The sequence below is a fragment of the Perna viridis genome, chromosome 3 (assembly GCF_037379345.1).
Source record: "Perna viridis isolate PV_CMFRI_1.1 ecotype Kerala chromosome 3, ASM3737934v1, whole genome shotgun sequence".
NCBI lineage: Eukaryota > Metazoa > Mollusca > Bivalvia > Mytilida > Mytilidae > Perna > Perna viridis.
Window position 1 is genome coordinate 12,117,835 of NC_142447.1, and position 18,938 is coordinate 12,136,772.

The 18,938-nt window shown below is 31.9% G+C and overlaps 2 protein-coding genes across 2 annotated transcripts; both read left to right on the forward strand.

The window, feature by feature from the left end:
• The first annotated feature begins 177 nt into the window (after nucleotides 1–177).
• On the forward strand, nucleotides 178–7,859 carry LOC148621031 (la-related protein 6-like). The gene has a single exon (XM_088575033.1). The coding sequence runs from the start codon at nucleotides 336–338 to the stop codon at nucleotides 1,773–1,775; it is 1,440 nt and encodes a 479-aa protein (XP_088431159.1). The 5' UTR covers nucleotides 178–335; the 3' UTR covers nucleotides 1,776–7,859.
• A 6,751-nt stretch (nucleotides 7,860–14,610) lies between these two features.
• LOC148621032 (solute carrier family 2, facilitated glucose transporter member 8-like) lies at nucleotides 14,611–18,427 on the forward strand. The gene has a single exon (XM_088575042.1). The coding sequence runs from the start codon at nucleotides 14,683–14,685 to the stop codon at nucleotides 16,096–16,098; it is 1,416 nt and encodes a 471-aa protein (XP_088431168.1). The 5' UTR covers nucleotides 14,611–14,682; the 3' UTR covers nucleotides 16,099–18,427.
• The last annotated feature ends 511 nt before the right edge of the window (nucleotides 18,428–18,938 follow it).

Consider the following 18,938-nt stretch of genomic DNA (forward strand, 5'->3'; position numbering starts at 1 on the left):
TCTAAGAACAGCTTAAAAGAGAAGAAAATTATATTACTTCGATCCTTTTCTGGTATATAAATTCCTAATAAAACCATAGACCTGTAATTGTACGGCTCTGATATAACATACATGACAGTAAAATAGTCATTTAATAACGTTTCAGGCGGAAATACTGTTTGACCTTTTCCCCATTATTGAAAGGAACAGGAAGCGGAAGAACAGGTGCGACGTCATTTGGGATATTTTGGAAAATATTAGTGACTGAGGACGGCAGTTCTGAGGGAATTCCTACAGATTTACCGCCTTAGACTGTGTGAATTTTGCACAGGAACTTAAAAAGATAAGGTTCCATCATGAGTGACGGTATAGTAAATTCAAATATCCCTGAAATCCGCGAGGAGACGGTAATGTCACCAACAGATGTGTTGAATGGTGACGAAAACGTGGCCATGCCGTCTAATATTCGACTTGATCAATTGAAAGTTGAAGATGACGCAAACAGCAGTGTTTATACAAGTGAAGAGGAAGGCGGTAGCCGTCAAGCTTCGGACGATAATGAACGGTCTAAATCCCCTGAACCAGAGTTTATCCCACCTGATGATGAACTGAAAGACAAAATAATCAAACAAGTTGAATTTTATTTTTCTGACGCAAACATTCTTAAAGATGCTTTCCTCCTTAAGCATGTTAGAAGAAACAAGCAAGGTTATGTGAGCATAAAGCTGATTACATCTTTTAAACGAATGAAATCATTGACTAAGGATTATCGTGCAGTTGCATACAGTCTAAGAAATTCTGAAAACCTTGAAGTGAATGAAGAAGGAAGGAAGGTTCGAAGAAAGGAACCCTTACCAGAGTTTGATGAAACAACTCCTTCAAGGTCTGTTGTTGTTATCAACTTGCCTATGGAGAATCCTACTATAGAGAATGTTGCAGAAATTTTCTCAAAATGTGGGGAAGTGACATTAATCAGAATTTTGCGTCCTGGAAAAACTATACCTCAGGATGTGAAAAAACATTCTAATAAACACCCAGAAATAGGAACGACAACATGTGCTGTTGTAGAGTTTGAAAAGCATGACTTTGCTAAGATTGCAGTTGAAAGTTTAAATAATAGTGACGATTGGCGTAAAGGAATGAGAGTTGTTTTGCTTTCAGCTCAAAAGAAGAAAGACAAAAAAGATGAGGGTCATGATACTGGTAAGGAAGATGATAAAGATGACCCAAAAAAACAAAAGAAAAGGAGGGAAAGAAGAAAGAAAAATAGATTGGATGAACTTACCTCTGAAAATCAAGACTCCTCCTGCTACAGTAGTGGATCTGAAGTTGAACATTCTGGACGTGGTAGACAACCACACCAAAAGTCGTTGAGTCCGGGTCACTTGGATGTGAACAGACTAAGTCCTGGCAACTCTCCTAGATCTAGTCCAAGGTCAAGTCCTATGACCAGTCCTAGAATGTCTCGTCATAAATTTCAGCATGGAAAATCACCTCTGGCTGATAACAGCCCAAGTATGAGTCCTCGTCATAGCCCACGTAGTAGTCCAGAAACTAGTCGTAAACAGTACAATAATGACTATTCTTCGGGTGGGGAAGGTAGCCCATCCAGTCCTTGGATTCGTAGAAGAATGATGAAAGCTGCACAAGAGAAAAGTCCATTGGCAAGTGGTGAAAGTAATGGACCAAAGCGCATGCATGACATGGAAGGTGTTATACGACAGCCAAAAGGTCCTGATGGTACAATAGGTTTTCACTTAGGAAGGGGAAAGCCAAGAAGTAGTACATTTTCATGATTTGAATATTGTTATTATTATGTCAGCCTACCAAATGATAAACTCCACTACTTTTGCATGCTTCTAGTAATACATGTTCTATTGTACTTCAAATACAGATATTACTTAAAATTACATCTCTATGTATTTTACTAGAATAGAATAAGGTCTGCTGTCAACTTTCCTCATTGGGTTTTGTCAAACTGAGCAAATGGAATTCATCTACTAGAACACTTACAATGTATTTATTGAAAACAAATATTGTACCACATAAATTCATGGTGTCAGTAAATATTTGCATACAACATTCAGCATGTATTTAGTAAATGTGTAAATACAAGTGACAATTTCATACATTGTATCTAGTCAAACTGATGCTGAAGATATTATTTTAGTCCAATTGATACTAAATACATGTATAACATCAGTGCTTAGTTGGGTTTATCATTTGACCTTATCTTAAGTACTATAGTAAGCTTTTATCATGTAGCAATGTTACTTGTGATATTTTGTAAATTGATATTGTTGTTTAGTGTTCAAGTTTTGTACACATTTAGGAAAGTTTTGTAAATTGTACAGGATGTATAGAGGAGATAGTATTAATATTATGGTTCTGTGTAATATTTTGTTTTCCTTTTTCCTGATAAAGGACTTTGAAGCAACTTGGTTTATATTCAAGTTAAGAAATTTCTTTTCTAATTTGTAATTCAAATTTTAGATTACACTGATGAAATCGAATGTCCAAATCCAAGAGATTAAAAATTTGTTCGGTCATAACACCTAAGTAATTTTGGCCAGTGCTAAGAAGGCTTTCCTTGTATATGTACATATAAAAAAGAGGGCTACTACATGTATTTATATGTAACTATTACCAAGAGGGTTTGCACTATTCTATAGATGGTAAATATTTGAATGCTTTTATAGGGTCATTTGACGTTGGAAATAAGACTTCAAAGTTTAAAAAAAAGTTTTTAAAACTTGCAGAATTCTTCCGAAAAAACGTAGTTCCCATTGGCCATATTTTCTTTCGACAATATTTGAAATGGTGACTTCACCATAGAGAGAGGAGACACTGTGACTCCACTGTGGAGAGTAGGGAAATCAAAATTTGTATTGACAGTAGTAAGTGTATAATGTTGCATTAGTCCAGAGTATGTGGACCTTATACATAAAATGATATTCATGAACTTCATTGAAGATGTATATATAGTAAGGCTGTTAGAAAGTACTTAAGCAATCCTTATTTTTGTTCATTTGTTCTTCATGTTCATTTATGTATTTTTTCATAACTATGTAATGCTATAATTTGGTGCTAATTTAAATTCTATTTATTTTGAAATCACCAAAAAGTTTACACCTTGCAATCATCGTATGTAGTGGTACATGTACATGTTTTTTCCTTTTATTTAACATTAGTTTTAGAAAAATTTTTTTTGGGTTCCTTATTTAACTATTTAATTTTGACTATTTAAGTTAAAATCTTAAAAAGGTACTCTACCAGGCATGTGGAATCAAATTCTTAACAGATTCTGAAAAGTATTGATAATACATGTGTCTCTTTCTACTGGTGTAAAAATTATTCAATACAAATATTAGGTACAAAAAGGTTGACTTGAAGGGTTTCAATTTTCACTCAAGTGGAGAAAAATATTTCATCTTAGGTCTTAAGTTGGATGCTACTTCTGTAAAAAAAAAATGCATATTACTTGTAACTTAAACTTAAAAGCATGAGGAACTGTTTGATAGATGAAAATTTCTAATGAATATTAAAAAGGGGAGCTGGCTGGATGTCAGAATTAAACATATAGGTACACAATACAGTAACTTTGGAAATTAATTTGATGAGTGTTTACTGTGAATATAATAGATTGAGTTGCAAAAATAATTTGAATCTTATGATTTGCAATTGGAGAACAAAAAACAGATATTGCATGTCTCACTTATGATTAGATAGTACAATTATAAGTACAGACACTCTTTATATTGTCTAATAGACCTGTATATTAAGTAGTATAAAGAAATCAAATAATATAAACTGTGATATTGTTGCCATTTGAGAAGTGCTTTTTTCTTTCATAAACTATTTTGCATTACATTTCTCCTTCAGATAGGAATTATTTATCACAGCAGCCTTGTAGAAGGGATATATATACTCTTAAAAAAATACATGTAGAAACATGTATCTGTATGTGGTAATTTTACTACTTGTACTAACAATTTTGTCCTCTGTTCACAATGTCAGTGCGATAAATATTTTTTGTCACACTACTTGTAGAAGATATTAAAGATATAATTCCCTTATAGGAGAATACATTCATCAGCTTTAAAACTTGTCAGATTTGTTGTCTTAAATTATGTACATTGATTACTGATTCGCCTCAGTTTGTGTACATGTATATAATATAATATTTTGGTAAACACTTCTTAGTAAGTCCAGGTGAGAAGATTGGGAAATACAAACTGGCAGCCCAGACTATATTTTTGTTTAATATATTTTCTCTATGTTCAACAAATTTGGTAGTCCAGCTTGAAATCTAGTAGCCATGGGCTACTGCTAATTTTTATCCTTGTAAGTTGATGAAGTACTTAATTTAACAACACCTTTTTCATTCTATATTTTATAGTTTGAATAACTTGACTTTCTATATTTTTGCTACAGATAAATGTAGTTATTGACCTTATTCACACTCTTTGGATGCCAAAGTTTCAATTTTACAGTTGTCACTTGTCAATATTCTGTATGTGTTCATTTATGCCTTTTCATTTAAAAAAATGTTTTCATGAACATATTTCAGTAGAATCTCCCTAATTTCTAAAAGACCTTTGAGGTAATATTGAATTGAAAGTCAAGTACTATCAAGTCTCAATAGTGAAGACTTCTACACATGTAGCCTGCCTGCTTTATCAATGTACAAAAACTATATGTATTGGTAGTATGTTTTAATGCTTACACAATATTGAAGTTTTTAAATTTTTGTGTATATTTTGTTTTAGTTATATTTTACTATGTAAAAAAGCAGTTCAACGTTTAAACATTAGCAATTGAATTTCGTACTCCAATTCAAATGGCCAGAATGTATATTTCGTACAGTTACATGTATGTATCTTTTAAAGTGACATTCCTTTTATGTTTTTTGTTTGTTTGCTGGTATATATGATGTTTTTTTTTTCAATTTTAACATTTTATGTACTTGCACTTAATTTTAAATCAACTTAATGGTAGATTCAGAAATGCTATCATAATTTTATTTTTCTAGATATGTTTGATGAAATTGTATCATTCAGGGATTGACCTTTTAGAAAGAATTGCAGATAAATGCTTTTTTTTAGGGGTGTAAGCAGGTTTCACCTCTCCTCCCCACTTAACTCTTGAATCTCTTCCTATTGGAATTGATTCATAATTACGGGGATTTTCATTTCCCCGTCATTGAAAGCTGTGCTCATTGTTATCCAAACTACATTTAAAAAAAAACCTATGATGCCAGATGGCTGATGTTTTTTTGCCAGTATTGGATGAAGGGGAGGTAATTTTACATCAGGATCACCAACAAGCTTTAGTCCTCACAATATTCATAGGTTACCAATGAGAAATCTCATCACCAATTTTATGGATTTATCAAGTAAGGGCAAAAACTGTATATTTTTTTTATAGTTGTTCTATTTTTGATTTGTTTTTAAAAGTAAGTGATACTTTTTATTATTACCATATTTTCATCTGACAAATTTGTTTGCATCAAATGCCTCATTTGTATTGACTTTCGTTGTGTTAGGTTGCTCACTTTGTATTATGTTGACAATTCTATTGAAGCATATCATTATTTAAAAAAAGTTAAATATTAAAAATGGCTTAAATGTTATCATATGTACATTGTTGATAAATGTAAACATGTATTTGCAAAAGCACATGTAGTCTAGGCTATACAATATGACAGGACAATGATTTTATGATGATCATAAATATACAAAATGTTGTACAGTACAGATGTAAATATTTGGAAAAAAACACCTGCAATTATTGTACAATTTTTTTGATTAAGGTACATGAGGATTTTGCTATTATTTGGTGGCTGTCTATATTTTCTTTACAATTATCGGACAGTAGGTGATTCATGCATGTAAAAAAATCCACAAAATTCACTTTAATTTCTTATTCAGAATCAGTTACAGACCACATAACTAGTCTTAATTTGTTGTTTGATTGTTGCATTTTTGAAATAAAACTTATAGATTGTACATGAAGTTGACACTTTGCTAAAGTTACCTTTCTTGATTTGGTTGTTTTAAGAGGGAGATTACATTAATGTTAATTTCCAGAATACAGATACATGTATGTACGTAGGAAGGAATGTATGGTGTAATTAGATAGAAAAAGCATTGGTTATTTTGGTGAATTTTTCTGCATCTTGAATCACCTCTAACATTGACAGAGTCGGACCTTTATATGAATTGGTGATTAAGTTTTTGGTTAGCTATTTTTCTGAAGATCTTTCCTAAAATTACCAAGATTATAGCATTGAAACAAAGTTGAACTTCTCCTGAATTCCTCTAATGTTTGACCATGGAGGAAAATACATATTTGTGACTCATCCAGATTCCCAGTTTATTGTATTATACATGTCTTGTCCAAGTTCTTAATTTAATTTCTTACATGTTTCATTATCTACATGTACATTGTCTTTGAAATGCTTTAGTCTTAGAATATTTCATGTGATGTTTTTTAAAATCTTTTTCTGCGTAATATTTCCATTTAAAAATTTTCATGTATAATCATTTTTGACATGTTTTTTTTTGTCTTTCTAATGTTACCCACCTAGACCCATGTGAAAGATATATGTATTTATGTTTTGATTTCTATCTTATTGGAAATCAGATGGACTGAAGGGGGCTTTTGTGTATGGAGAAATAGCATCAAAATTGTGATGCACACTAGATAATCCACTTAGCAGGTTATGTTCATGATAAATTGTATTGTAGTTAAATTTTGTATAGCGTAAAATCCATGCATCTTCATTATGCACAAAAATTTTGTATGGTCATAATCAAATATAAAATTTTTCTCTATTGGAAATGACACTGAAATTTAGATCAAGAACAATGCGCTTACATTTTTTACTCCCGAACTGAAGTATTCAGATAATTTATAATATATTATGCCTTTTGTGAATCTTAGTCAAGACAGAAACCAAGAAAACTGAGGCAAAATTGTGTCTTCTCCAATCTATTTTAAAAGAATGTTATCAGTTTTAGCTTTGCATTTTATAGCCAACTTTTCCAAGTTTAAATATTTACTGTTATCTAGATAGCCTACTAGTTCATTGTATGTAAATGAATTTACTCATTCCTGCAAATTGGGACTGGATCTTTAATTGATAATGTTGTATGCATAGCTTTTTTGGGTATGTAGGGACTGCCAAAAGCTATCTTGTCCTATGTGTTGTATTCATTTGTTTCAATTTGCTAATTGCTTCTTGTTCCAAAAGTCAATGACAAAAAGACTCCTACATTTCATTATGAATAATCTCTACTTTTGAAAATTCAACATTTTATAAAAATCTTTTTTGATTTATCAGTTTACCACTTGGACAGGATCATATTTTTTTATTTCTGATGGACTAAGTATATTGTAAAAAGAAAAAAATACAGGTCTTAATGTGTAAGTTATTTTGATATTGACGTTTTGTGAAGTTATGGCTAAAGTTTATAGTATGTTCTTTACACAAAGGAGGATCAAAGAATTAAGATGAGGAGATGTAAATATAGTTTATTGCTAGGTAAGAATTGAAACTTTTAGGGAGAAATTTGTGGAAATGATTCCATACAAAAATATAACATTTTTTTTAACAATTTTAGAGAACTTTATTTTTAAATCTCTTTGTCACTTTTCATATTGATTTTAGAAGGGCAAACTTGTATATTTTGGAGTTACTTCCCTTTAGATGCTATAATGTGATAATACCAGTCTTTATTTTGTTACAACATTTCATTTTGTTATACAATTTAGAATGTTTTGTGCAACATCAAAGCACTTAAGGTGCTGATAAATACTTCTTAGTTTTGCATTCCAAATGCAGGCATTTATGCATTTCATTAAAAAGTGGAATCTTTTATGACTTATTTTTTGTTATCACAACTTGACAAGATCTGTTTGGAATGCTAGTTTATATATTAAATGGCATAGGGGATTCTCTTGGTTGATTATATAGAAAAACACTGGAAATCTCTGTAAAGCCCTCCCTTTTCGGAATTTGGCCACTGGATGTTGAAGCAAAGGTATGTGAAAATATTCATATGACAAAGGACACCATGATAAGAATGATCTTAATTTGTTCTCTCACTTGTAGAATGTGCATATTTTGATGAATCTTGGAAAAACAACCTTTTTAAAACTTCATCTGATAATAAAAAGTTATTTTGATGTCATTTGTTTCTTCCTGTTATACTTGCAAAAATTTCAAATTTGGATAACATAACCCAATGAAATAGAGTCATCATTCAAAAGCGAGGAAGGGAGTCAGTTGGGGAAAAAAGAGGCATTGATAAATTCTAAACAATTACACAATGAATTATTGTAAGAGGAGGATGGGTATGATGAGTGATCACCGTGGCCTTCCTTGTGGAACATATTCACATAATGTCTTGCATACCCAAATTTGTTGCAGAATTACACAGCACTTGCTGGTAATTCTAGAATATTTTACAATTAATTCCCGTTAAATCGTACAATTAAAAGAAACTGGAAGCCTTAAAGGTCGTCTTAAGTAGAGGGAATTTTTTAAACAAAAATTTGGGATTTCACTACCAATGTATATTTTTTTTTCAATTAGACCCCAACAATATTTGGAGAGCGAGCTTCAAGAATTTTTACTTCACACTTCATTGCTAACCTCATAGTTCAGTCTTAACAGTTCAGAGTTTGTATTACAATTGATTATTTTTCTCTAAATCATCTCTCAAACACACAGTAAAATCAGATTATAACGATACTTGGTATAAACACAAGGAACGACTAATAAATGAAAATGGAAAATTAAGAACTTTTGTTAAGCTAAAAACCAACTTAGGATTTGAAAAATATCTTGACATTGTCAATGAACCAAAACATAGAGGATACATCACCTAATTTCAAATTAAAATAATTATAAGTTGATACTGGTAGATATACAAGACCTATATCACCCTTGACTGATCGAATTTGTGATAGATGCAATAAGTTAATGATGACGTTCATCTTTTTGATAACTGCACTTACTTCGAAAATAATAGAAATTATAGGGTCTGATCTGTGAATCTAATAACAATTTCCAGTCCCTATCATCCTCCCAAGTCAGGATTTTGAGAGAGGGTGGACTCAAAACCCTGACTTGGGAGGATGAGCCCCTATCAGCTTTCCAAAAATGTTTTGGACATTTAATTGTGAAAACAGGGATATCCTTAATCATTTGTGTGTGTTCCTCATGGAGTCGGAGAATATATAGAGTAATACCATTTATTATTTATGTCATACAGCTTTATTACTTAGAATTTATATAGCTGGATTTTGATCGATTGCAATAATATTGTTGCCATTTTGTTGAATGTACGTCTTCAAACACTAAACTAACGGTGTTATACCTGCTCCTTGAGAGCCCTTAATTGGTCAAATAAACAATTGCATACACATATTGAAAATCCGCCGAACAACTTTCTTCATCTTGAAGTTGAAGAGTACACACATTTTCATTGATATCTAAAAAAGCATCTAAAATGTCTTATATCCTTCGTAAGGTACATCATAAAGTTTATGAGATATCTTATTTTCAAAATTTTAATAAGATATCTTATGAAATACCAGTATGTGAGATTTCTTGTAAAAAATGAAAATGTCTACTAGTCTGCATACTGAAATAAATATAAATACGGCGTGCCATAGCCAACAGTTATATGAACATTTTTAAAGATTAACCAAATGTTAACATTAAACGACGAACTGAATGGAATGCTTGAAATTTATTTTATGGATTTAATTGCTGCAATTTTTTAACGAGTTCGTTTAAAACTGGATTCACCTCAAACTTAAAAAAAACCGTAACTAATGTATAAAATGCCCGAAATTATAAGGTGCGTGGGGATATGAAACAAGAATAAGACAAATACATGACTTGGACTATTTGCAATGAATTGTACAGATGTCCGATTCCGAGGAAAGGTTGTTCTTAAGAATTCCTGAACCTTGAAAGATTAAAATGCGATCACACAGCGCAAAGTACAATGGATTTAAATGGATATATATTAGCTACATCAAATGAACACAATCTATCGTGTAACGAAAAAAAAATTATGCTTCAGTAAAAAATGCTACAGCGATTCAATGAAGCGCATTAAATGTAGATTACAGTAAGCATTACTATGCTTGGATGCTGACTTACGACCCCTGCATCTATATAAGATATGAACTAAGACGTAATAGAACGTGGGCTGCTACCCCCCGTGTAACCCCTCCCACTCACCAGCTTCAATACGATTTTCAGGTACTAGTATGGCGCTATCAGGGTAAAGAAAAGCATTTAAACATATGCTAAATTCGATTTATGCATGCATACGAGTCAATCGAATTTTGCATATGCTTAATTATTTATGTGTATGCTTAATTCTAAATTTGCCTATGATTAATTTTTTATGCATAAGCATAATTCGAATTACATAGTTAAGCATAGGCATAAATAGAATTTGTCATATGTTTAATTCGAATAAAGCATATGCTTATTCGATTTTAGCATATGCATAAAGCACAGGTACTGGGGGTCGGCATTTTTTTTTGGTATAAAAAGAAAAGAATTACGAAATTGTGTATTATAACAGCAAATATTGCACTTATACTATCCATATGAAGTTCTCTGGTATATGGGGGTCGACTGGTATATAGGACGCACAGGTACTTGGGGTCGGAATTTTTTTGTATAAAAAGAAAATAATTACGAAATCATGTGTTATAACAGCAAATATTGCACTTATACCATCATATGAATTTATATGGGGTCGACTGGTATATAGGACGTCCTATATACCAGTCGACCGCCATATACCAGACTTCATATTCTCTCTTTACATGGACTGCACTAACAGGGGCGGATTCAGGCGGGCATAAGTCTTTTTAATGTCTATTTCTTTTTTTATTAGATCTGTAAAATTCCCAATTATGATGTTAAGGTTTTTAGTTTCAAATTATACGTCTCTGGTTTCAAATACTGCTTTTTCTTATTTTTAAATGGATTATTTTTAAGTGTTCTGTTTAAGTTCTTAATAATTAATATATTTTTTGTTGTACTTTAATCTTGGTATATTTTATGTTTGTATTGATGGCGCATCCATCTATCTCGGTAAACCAGAGACCTCTAAATAAATTTAATTACAGGTATATATTTGAAATCCTGGGTCCGCCCCTGAATTAGATATAATCAACACATACTTGGCAAAAACGATTTTGGTGTTAGTAATGTTCAAATTGCATCAGAAATTTCCTATGACTTTTTGCAGTGTCCATTGCCAATTTCACACTAAAATCATGAAATACAAAACTATACGGGATACGAACTTCTGTGTAGAAGGTTACAAACCACCAATTCAACCAATGAGCATTTGGAACGTACGCGAAAATAGTCCTACGCAGAAATTACCCCTGTTCCTCATAGTTCTGTGAAAAAAGTTCTCATCTTATTTAAAAAAATTAAACAGTTTCTGAAAGAAAAAACATTTCTGTATATTTTATAGGTACATTTTGCTTCTTGTGATGTGAAGCCTAATTTCCATAATGGTTTCTAAATATACCCCTATCTTATGAAAACTCTGGGATTTCCCATGCTATTTATAGACCCTTCACTTCCGGTGACCAGTACTGCACTGCAAGTCTGCTAACCCCCCATGCCATTCTGAGGATTGTGAGGTGACATATGTAGAATCATGCTGATATATAGTCCTCTGCAGGTTAAAATTAAGGTAAAGTCCAGAGAAGCCATTGAATATTGTGAAATTAGCATAGAAGCCTATGGGAAGTGGAATTAGTGGTTTCTAGCCTAGAAAGAAATCCGGAATTGTTCCGAATTTTACTATGAAACAAGAATCTTAGATCTCAAGCGTCTTATTGACATTATAGCTGATGGTACCAGTATTGTATTGCATATCCCTGAGCAGGTGTACGTCAAAACATGGATGCTATAAAAATATAGTGCATTTTCTTTTTGCCTCTCTACAAACTAATATTTTGTCAAAAGATGTGAACAATGACTTATAAAATAGAGCAAACATCACACTGTAAGATGAAAAACTTTTTTAAAAGAAAATCTAACATGATATCATAAAAATGTTCCACTGAAAAGGTTGGTTTGGTGAGTGCAAAACGAAAGTGAAAGTAGGGAAAATGGTTATTTATAGTTCGAGACTACTTTTCTGTCCGATCTTCGTGGACTCACCCTATTTTCTTTGCGGGAAATTATTTTTTCACATGTCTGTAGAAATGCTACATAAGTGAAAGTTTTATTGAATCAATTTACATATTTTTTTTTTAAATCCTAAAAATATGCACTTCACTATAGAAGTCTATGGGAAAATTAATACGATACTGATGACGATCTTCAGGAATATGCAACATAGTATACCAAGATGGCGGATTCACTAAGTAGGTGTAGAATTGCGAGGTAAAAGTGTGATATCTCTTAACTCCATGCATATATCAGACTCGTTTTGGAAAGGAAAATTTATATGTGCTTATAGCTTTTGACTATCTATTTTTTTGGCTGTAAAATGAAGTATATTACCGGAATCAACAGTTGAAATTTTGGTTATAATGGGGAGTAACGGAGAGTTCCAACGACAAATTTTGTCGGAAAAGAAATTTCGGAATAACATTGAATATCTTCGTATAATTTCACTTTCGTTGCAATATCAATGGCATCTTATCTTAAAACCATCAGTAAAGATCAATATATTTTATGTTTGTTTACCAATCCCCCCCTTTTGTTTGTGTGGGAATTAATGCCTTCAGCTCAGACAGAGTTGTCTGTCTTAGTGGTCGTTAATGAATTACTTAGAACAATTAATGTAAAAATCATAATGTTACATTGATATTATTTACATTTATATGGATAATATATATTTTTGATTATCAGTAAAATCATGTAGTACTACTAATAATTTTGCATATCAAAGTATTGCATAATACCATTTGATATGTTCACATTGAATTTAAAGGTATTGTTAATAAATCCATATGGACAACTAGGTTCATTACTTCATGAATGTCTGTTTCAATGATCATGTTCGTTGGACTTATAATCATGACGCATACTGATAGATCTGATTGTTGACATGTATGATTAAATAATTGTCTTACTCTATACCGATTAAACTATTTGTCTGTGATTCAGATCTTATGTGGAGGATGATAAACTGGAATTAACTCGCCATACTGTGGACATATTTGTGATAGTTTTACATCTTAATAAATGTAGAAGTTAAATATATATTTATGAATGAATTTAAGCCCGGTCAATAACTTTATTAGACATGACAAGTATTAATTGACAGACCCTGTGCGATGAATCTTGGTGTAATCATGAAACTTATTTTAAAGCAAACCTAAAAAAATCAGTTTTTTTAAACTACAAGAGTTTATTTGAAAAGGAAAATAATCAAGCCGACTGGAAGATGATGAGTTCTTCGGTCAGGTATCCCGAAGGCTTGGCTCCGCCACCAACACCAGTTAATTCTACGAACTTACTAACATGGACCCTGAGGGGCCTGTATTGGTATTCAAGGTCGTTAAAAACCCCCAATCATTCATATATGTATATATATATATATATATATATATATATATATATATATATATATATATATATATATATATGTATGCATCATTAAACGTGTGTGCTCTTTAGTGTTTTTTATTTCATGTTGACTTTCGGATTACATTGCATCTTTAAGTTTACATTGTTTAAGGTATTGGCATTATATCTCTTAATGAGGAATAAAGACACGAACGAATAACAAAGGAAAAGAGCCTGTTTATACTTTATAAACCGAAACAAAAACAAAATGTGCTCACACAAAAATTGAAAATTCTAGTAGTCTTCAAGGTGTACACTTAAAACTGTTATTATATCCTTCACAACTTCTCAATAAAGATGTCATTGATTTTTACCCATATTGGTCCCGTGAAAGCCGAAATACCTCAATCATGGACCCAGTGGAACTCAGGTTGGATATAGCTTTATTCAGATACTATATAATACTTACTATTAGGAATATAAAGTCCATGTCTTATTGGATTAAACATGCAACTGAGTTGCAAAATTAGTGTAAACGTTACATGATCAAATTATTTAAAAAATAAAAAAAAACTTGATGCAGAATTAATTGGATGTTATTATGCACAAAATAAATGAATGATATGTATTGTGATACAGGGGCGTTTCAGAATCCCTGCATCATAGTACATTTCATTCATTTAGTTTACGTATATAATCATCCAATTTTTAATTCAACGCCAGACTGTAACAACTGAAAGAACAAAACCACTTTGCAAAATATATACAAAAAATCAAATATTTGAGCGGCCAGGCATGAAATATTGACAGCTATCTTTTAGAAACATTTGTCATAGTATTGATTAACATCCTTATTCATGTAAAGAAGCATGAAATGTATATTATAACCAGTCTATGTCACAGACTGTTAGAACAACGATTTTTTTGTCAATACTAACACATGAGATAGTAATGATAAAGTACTCAAGTCAAAGTCAAGTAAAAAGGTCCGTTTCTGAAATGGTATCACTAAAATAAATACCCAAAAAGTCTTCCACACCTTTTGTAATGGGTTTCTCTCCCCTATACTATAATACCCCTGCGATCTTATCTCCGTCTGGTCTTGTCACCAGTTTTACTGAGCAAAAATGGATTTAGAATCAATTGACAGTTCGTCTGCACGAAGTTCACCGAAACTATCGAGTTCAAAGTTTGAAGGATCCCCATTCAGACTCTATGTTACTATTGCATTTGTATGTTTTGGACCATTTGCGTTCGGTTACACGATAGGCTACAGTTCACCTGCTCTTCCTCAGATGGAAACAGATAAAATCATCACTAAGGAAGTAGCTGCATGGTTTGGTTCATTGTTGCCTTTAGCTGCAATGTTTGGTGGTCCAGTAGGTGGGTGGATGATAGAACGATTTGGTCGGAAATCAACAATTTTATTTACATCCCTTCCATTTTTGTTTGGCTACTGGATGATTGCAAGAGGAGGGGATGTCAGTCACCTTTTATTTGGGAGGTTACTGACAGGATTTGCAAGTGGACTTATTACTGTATGTGTTCCAGTATATATAGCAGAGGTGTCTACAAAATCATTGCGGGGGCTTCTTGGTGCTTGCAATCAGTTGTCAATAACAATTGGGATATTGGCAGCATATGGACTTGGAATGAAACTTGAATGGGATTCTCTTGCTATCGTTGGCTGTGTTCCAGCTATTTTGATTGCTATTGCTATGCTTTTTGTCCCAGAAACACCTCGTTATCTTCTTCTTAAGAAACAAAGAGTTGCTGCCTTGAAGGCTTTATCAAGTTTAAGAGGGCCTCATACAGATGTTGAAGATGAGTGCAGAGACATTGAAGAAGGAATTGACACGCAAGACTCTTTCAAATTTACAGAGTTCAAAAGACCAGAACTGTCTAGGCCACTCTACATATCGTTAGCCATAATGTTTTTCCAGCAGTTCAGTGGTATCAATGCTGTAATGTTCTATACTGTGTCCATTTTCAAAAATGCTGGTGTTCGTAATTCTGAATTGTCAACGGTAGTGATAGGAGGTGTGCAAGTTATTGCTACTGTTGTTTCATGTTTTCTGATGGACAGAGCGGGAAGGAGGAGGTTGCTGATTGTTGCTGGATCACTAATGACTGTGACATGCTTCACATTTGGAGCTTACTACTTTGCTGTAAAAGCTGGAAAGTCTCCAGAAAGTCTCAGTTGGTTGGCAGTGGGTAGCCTGGTAGTTTACATAATTGGTTTTTCACTTGGTTGGGGACCAATACCACTTCTAGCAATGTCTGAACTTTTCCCAGTTAGAGCTAGAGGTGCTGCCAGCGGCATTGCAGTTGCTGTAAATTGGTTTTGTGCATTTATTGTTACAAAAGAATTCTCATATTTTCAAGACTGGTTTGGGGAAGCAATGACATTTTGGATTTTTGGGGCATTCTGTTTGGGAGGGGTAATGTTTGTTTTGAAATATCTTCCAGAGACTAAAGGAAAGTCATTGGAGGATATTGAGCTTTACTTCTTGGGGAGGAGCATTACATACTCAAGTGTGTAAAATTGAGATTTATATGAGATAAGTATCTCTCAAATGTTGGGATTTTTTGATGGCCTATACTGTCAAGAAATTATGTGGGAAAAACATTTGACAATGTATTAAAATTTGTCTGTAATGCTGTGAGGTTATGCTTAGATCTAATTTATGGTGTTGATAACTTTATTTTGTTAATTTTCTGAAGTCCTGTTCAAGGGGTGGAAAAAAAAGTTTCATTCATAGTCTACCTGTAACATACTGATGAGTGCAATAAGAAAAGTAAAAAAATATTTTGTATAGGTTTTTTAGAAGCAGGTATTTTTAATTGAATATTTTAAAATGTTCAAGTGCTATAAAGGTAATTTTTACATGGAATATTAAGAAATCGTATTACATTGTTACTTCCTGAATAGAAGATATAAAAAGGTATTATTTATGTACAAATAAAAAAAAATATTATGAATTACATTTATCTCCCTTTTTTTGGAAGTGCATTTAAAAGATATTTAACTTTTACATGATATATATCTATGCAATCAAAAGTATGAGTTCTTTATTTTTTCTTTCAATATAATGGTATACTTAAAGCATTCTTGTGAAAGCTTCTGGAAAAATGTGATTTAGTTTATTATTTAATTGTTACAAGTTAACATGTGCTTAATTTGTTATCATTTAACCAGTGCAAATATTTCATAAAAAAGAACATGAAAATGCAATAACATATTTATGTGGATTGAATTTTAACTGTTAAAATGTGTATTATATGGCCTTGTATTGTCAAATGTTTCCATAGTAATTTCAACATTTACATTGTATGGTTAAATACCAGTAATTGTTCTTGAAATATTCCCACGATTTAAGGAGGTAGACCTAGGGTAAGGGACATAACTCTTGAAATCGGTGATATGTTTGTGTCATATTCAATTTCACCAAAGCCTATCAAGCTTTCATTTGAAACAGAATGAAGTCAGTCCAAGTTACTTTGATGCTTACACAAGATTGATGTAAAATGTTGAATACAAACATTCAAATGATTTGTAAGAGTTGTGTCCCTTACCCTAGGTCTACCTCCTGAAGGTTTAATTCAAGTTCTACTATGCCATCTGTAAATACAATTGTAGATGGTACTAGTAACTTTCAAGAATGTTTTACTGGCACTGTCTTTACTTATGTTAATAAATTCTCCACTTATCAGGCCTAAAAAAAACCCAAAAAACAAACTGCTTCTGCTACCCTATTTTTTTTTTGGATACCCTAATATTTAATGGCCTTTTTGGGTCAACAGGATCAAGCAATTTGAAAGTCTAGACTGTTTCCAAGTTAAGTTAATGTCAAATGTTTTTGAAATATAAAATGATTTTTATAATTTTCCTAATTACATACCCCTTTTTAGTCTCCCCAGTTGCATGAAACAAAACTGTTTTTTTTGGCCCAGTAATGTTTTCTTATAAAAAAAAAACCAAAATGTAATATGTAGTATGCTCAAGAATTGTTGTAAATTTTGTGAAATCAATTATATATTTTGAGTACGCATATAAATATAGTGTAAGAATACATGAAGGTGAGGTAGATCTGTTAATTAAGAAATACATTTGTACATGTACATTTAAAAAAAAATATTTCAAGTTTTCCATTGCGTTGATATATGCAGTAGGGCAAATTTAAGAGGGTCTAAAATAATCATATTTTGAAATTGAAATTCTGATAACTTCAACAAACTATTTTGACCTTCTTGCAGAGGAGCATTCAGTTTCACACTTTTCGTTACTGAAAGCTATCAGTATTTCTTTGGATGCTAGAGTCTGCCATGGTTGTACTGTACACTAAATATATGTTTCTTGATTTATAATTCTATATTTTCACCAACTTGTTTCTGTAGAATTAAAGTACATGCACCCTTTTCAAAATGGTGTACATGTATTTGTTTTTGTAACCACTTATTTTTGTGATTATCCTGTTAACATGTGTTGCCTGTATAATGTATACCATTGTTCCAGATTAATTTTTTTTCTCATTTTTTCTTTCATGAAAGGGAAATATATACTACGGTAAAATGAAAGACTAAAAATAATGTTGGTTTACAAATTATGTACAGTACAATTTTAGTACAATACTGTTGTACATGTATCTAATATGCAAAATCTGTTTAGACTTGTACAAATTTAATGTAGAGGTGTTCTGAAAGTGAAAAGATGTGGTTCAGAATTAACAATTATTTTTCTATATTTTTTATTTATGTTTTTGTATATAATTGGGTAGTATATTTTAGTTTTTGCTTTTTTGTTAACACTGTGGTTGTTACTGATTTATACAAATATTTATAAAGTGGTATGAAAAAAGATACTGAAAATTGTGATTGTGTTAAATAATTAGATATTGTTAAGAAGAGAGTTGTGGCCCTTTAGGTTTAAAATTTTGTTTTGTTAATGATTGAGTCCCTCTGTTTTAATTTGTGACTTCTCATAATTGGCTGTCTTTTCCAATCATTTTTGTTTTGTAATGTGACCAATTAGAAATTGTTGTCCAGTACACTTCTTGCTCCATTTTAAAAGAATGGTTTGTGTCCACATGACATTTTATGTGAAATTTTCCTTTTTCCTATGTTGAACTATTTTCATCTGGACATGGACAAAGACTTACACTGAAGTACTAAGGCAAAGCCCACACAGAAATACTAACACAAAATCCACACTGAAATACTGACACAAAACCACACTGAAGTACTAAGACAAAACCCAGTATGAAATACCACCACAAAACCCACACTTATTCTAAGACAAAATCCCATACTGAAAAACAAGGACAAATCATAACATAAAGACTAAGAAAAACACACCAGAAAAACCATTAAATAAGCTTAATCT

Bases quoted from the DNA above. Each gene is read 5' to 3' on its own strand.
- LOC148621031 (XM_088575033.1), top strand. From the start codon at position 336: ATGAGTGACGGTATAGTAAATTCAAATATCCCTGAAATCCGCGAGGAG.
- LOC148621032 (XM_088575042.1), top strand. From the start codon at position 14,683: ATGGATTTAGAATCAATTGACAGTTCGTCTGCACGAAGTTCACCGAAA.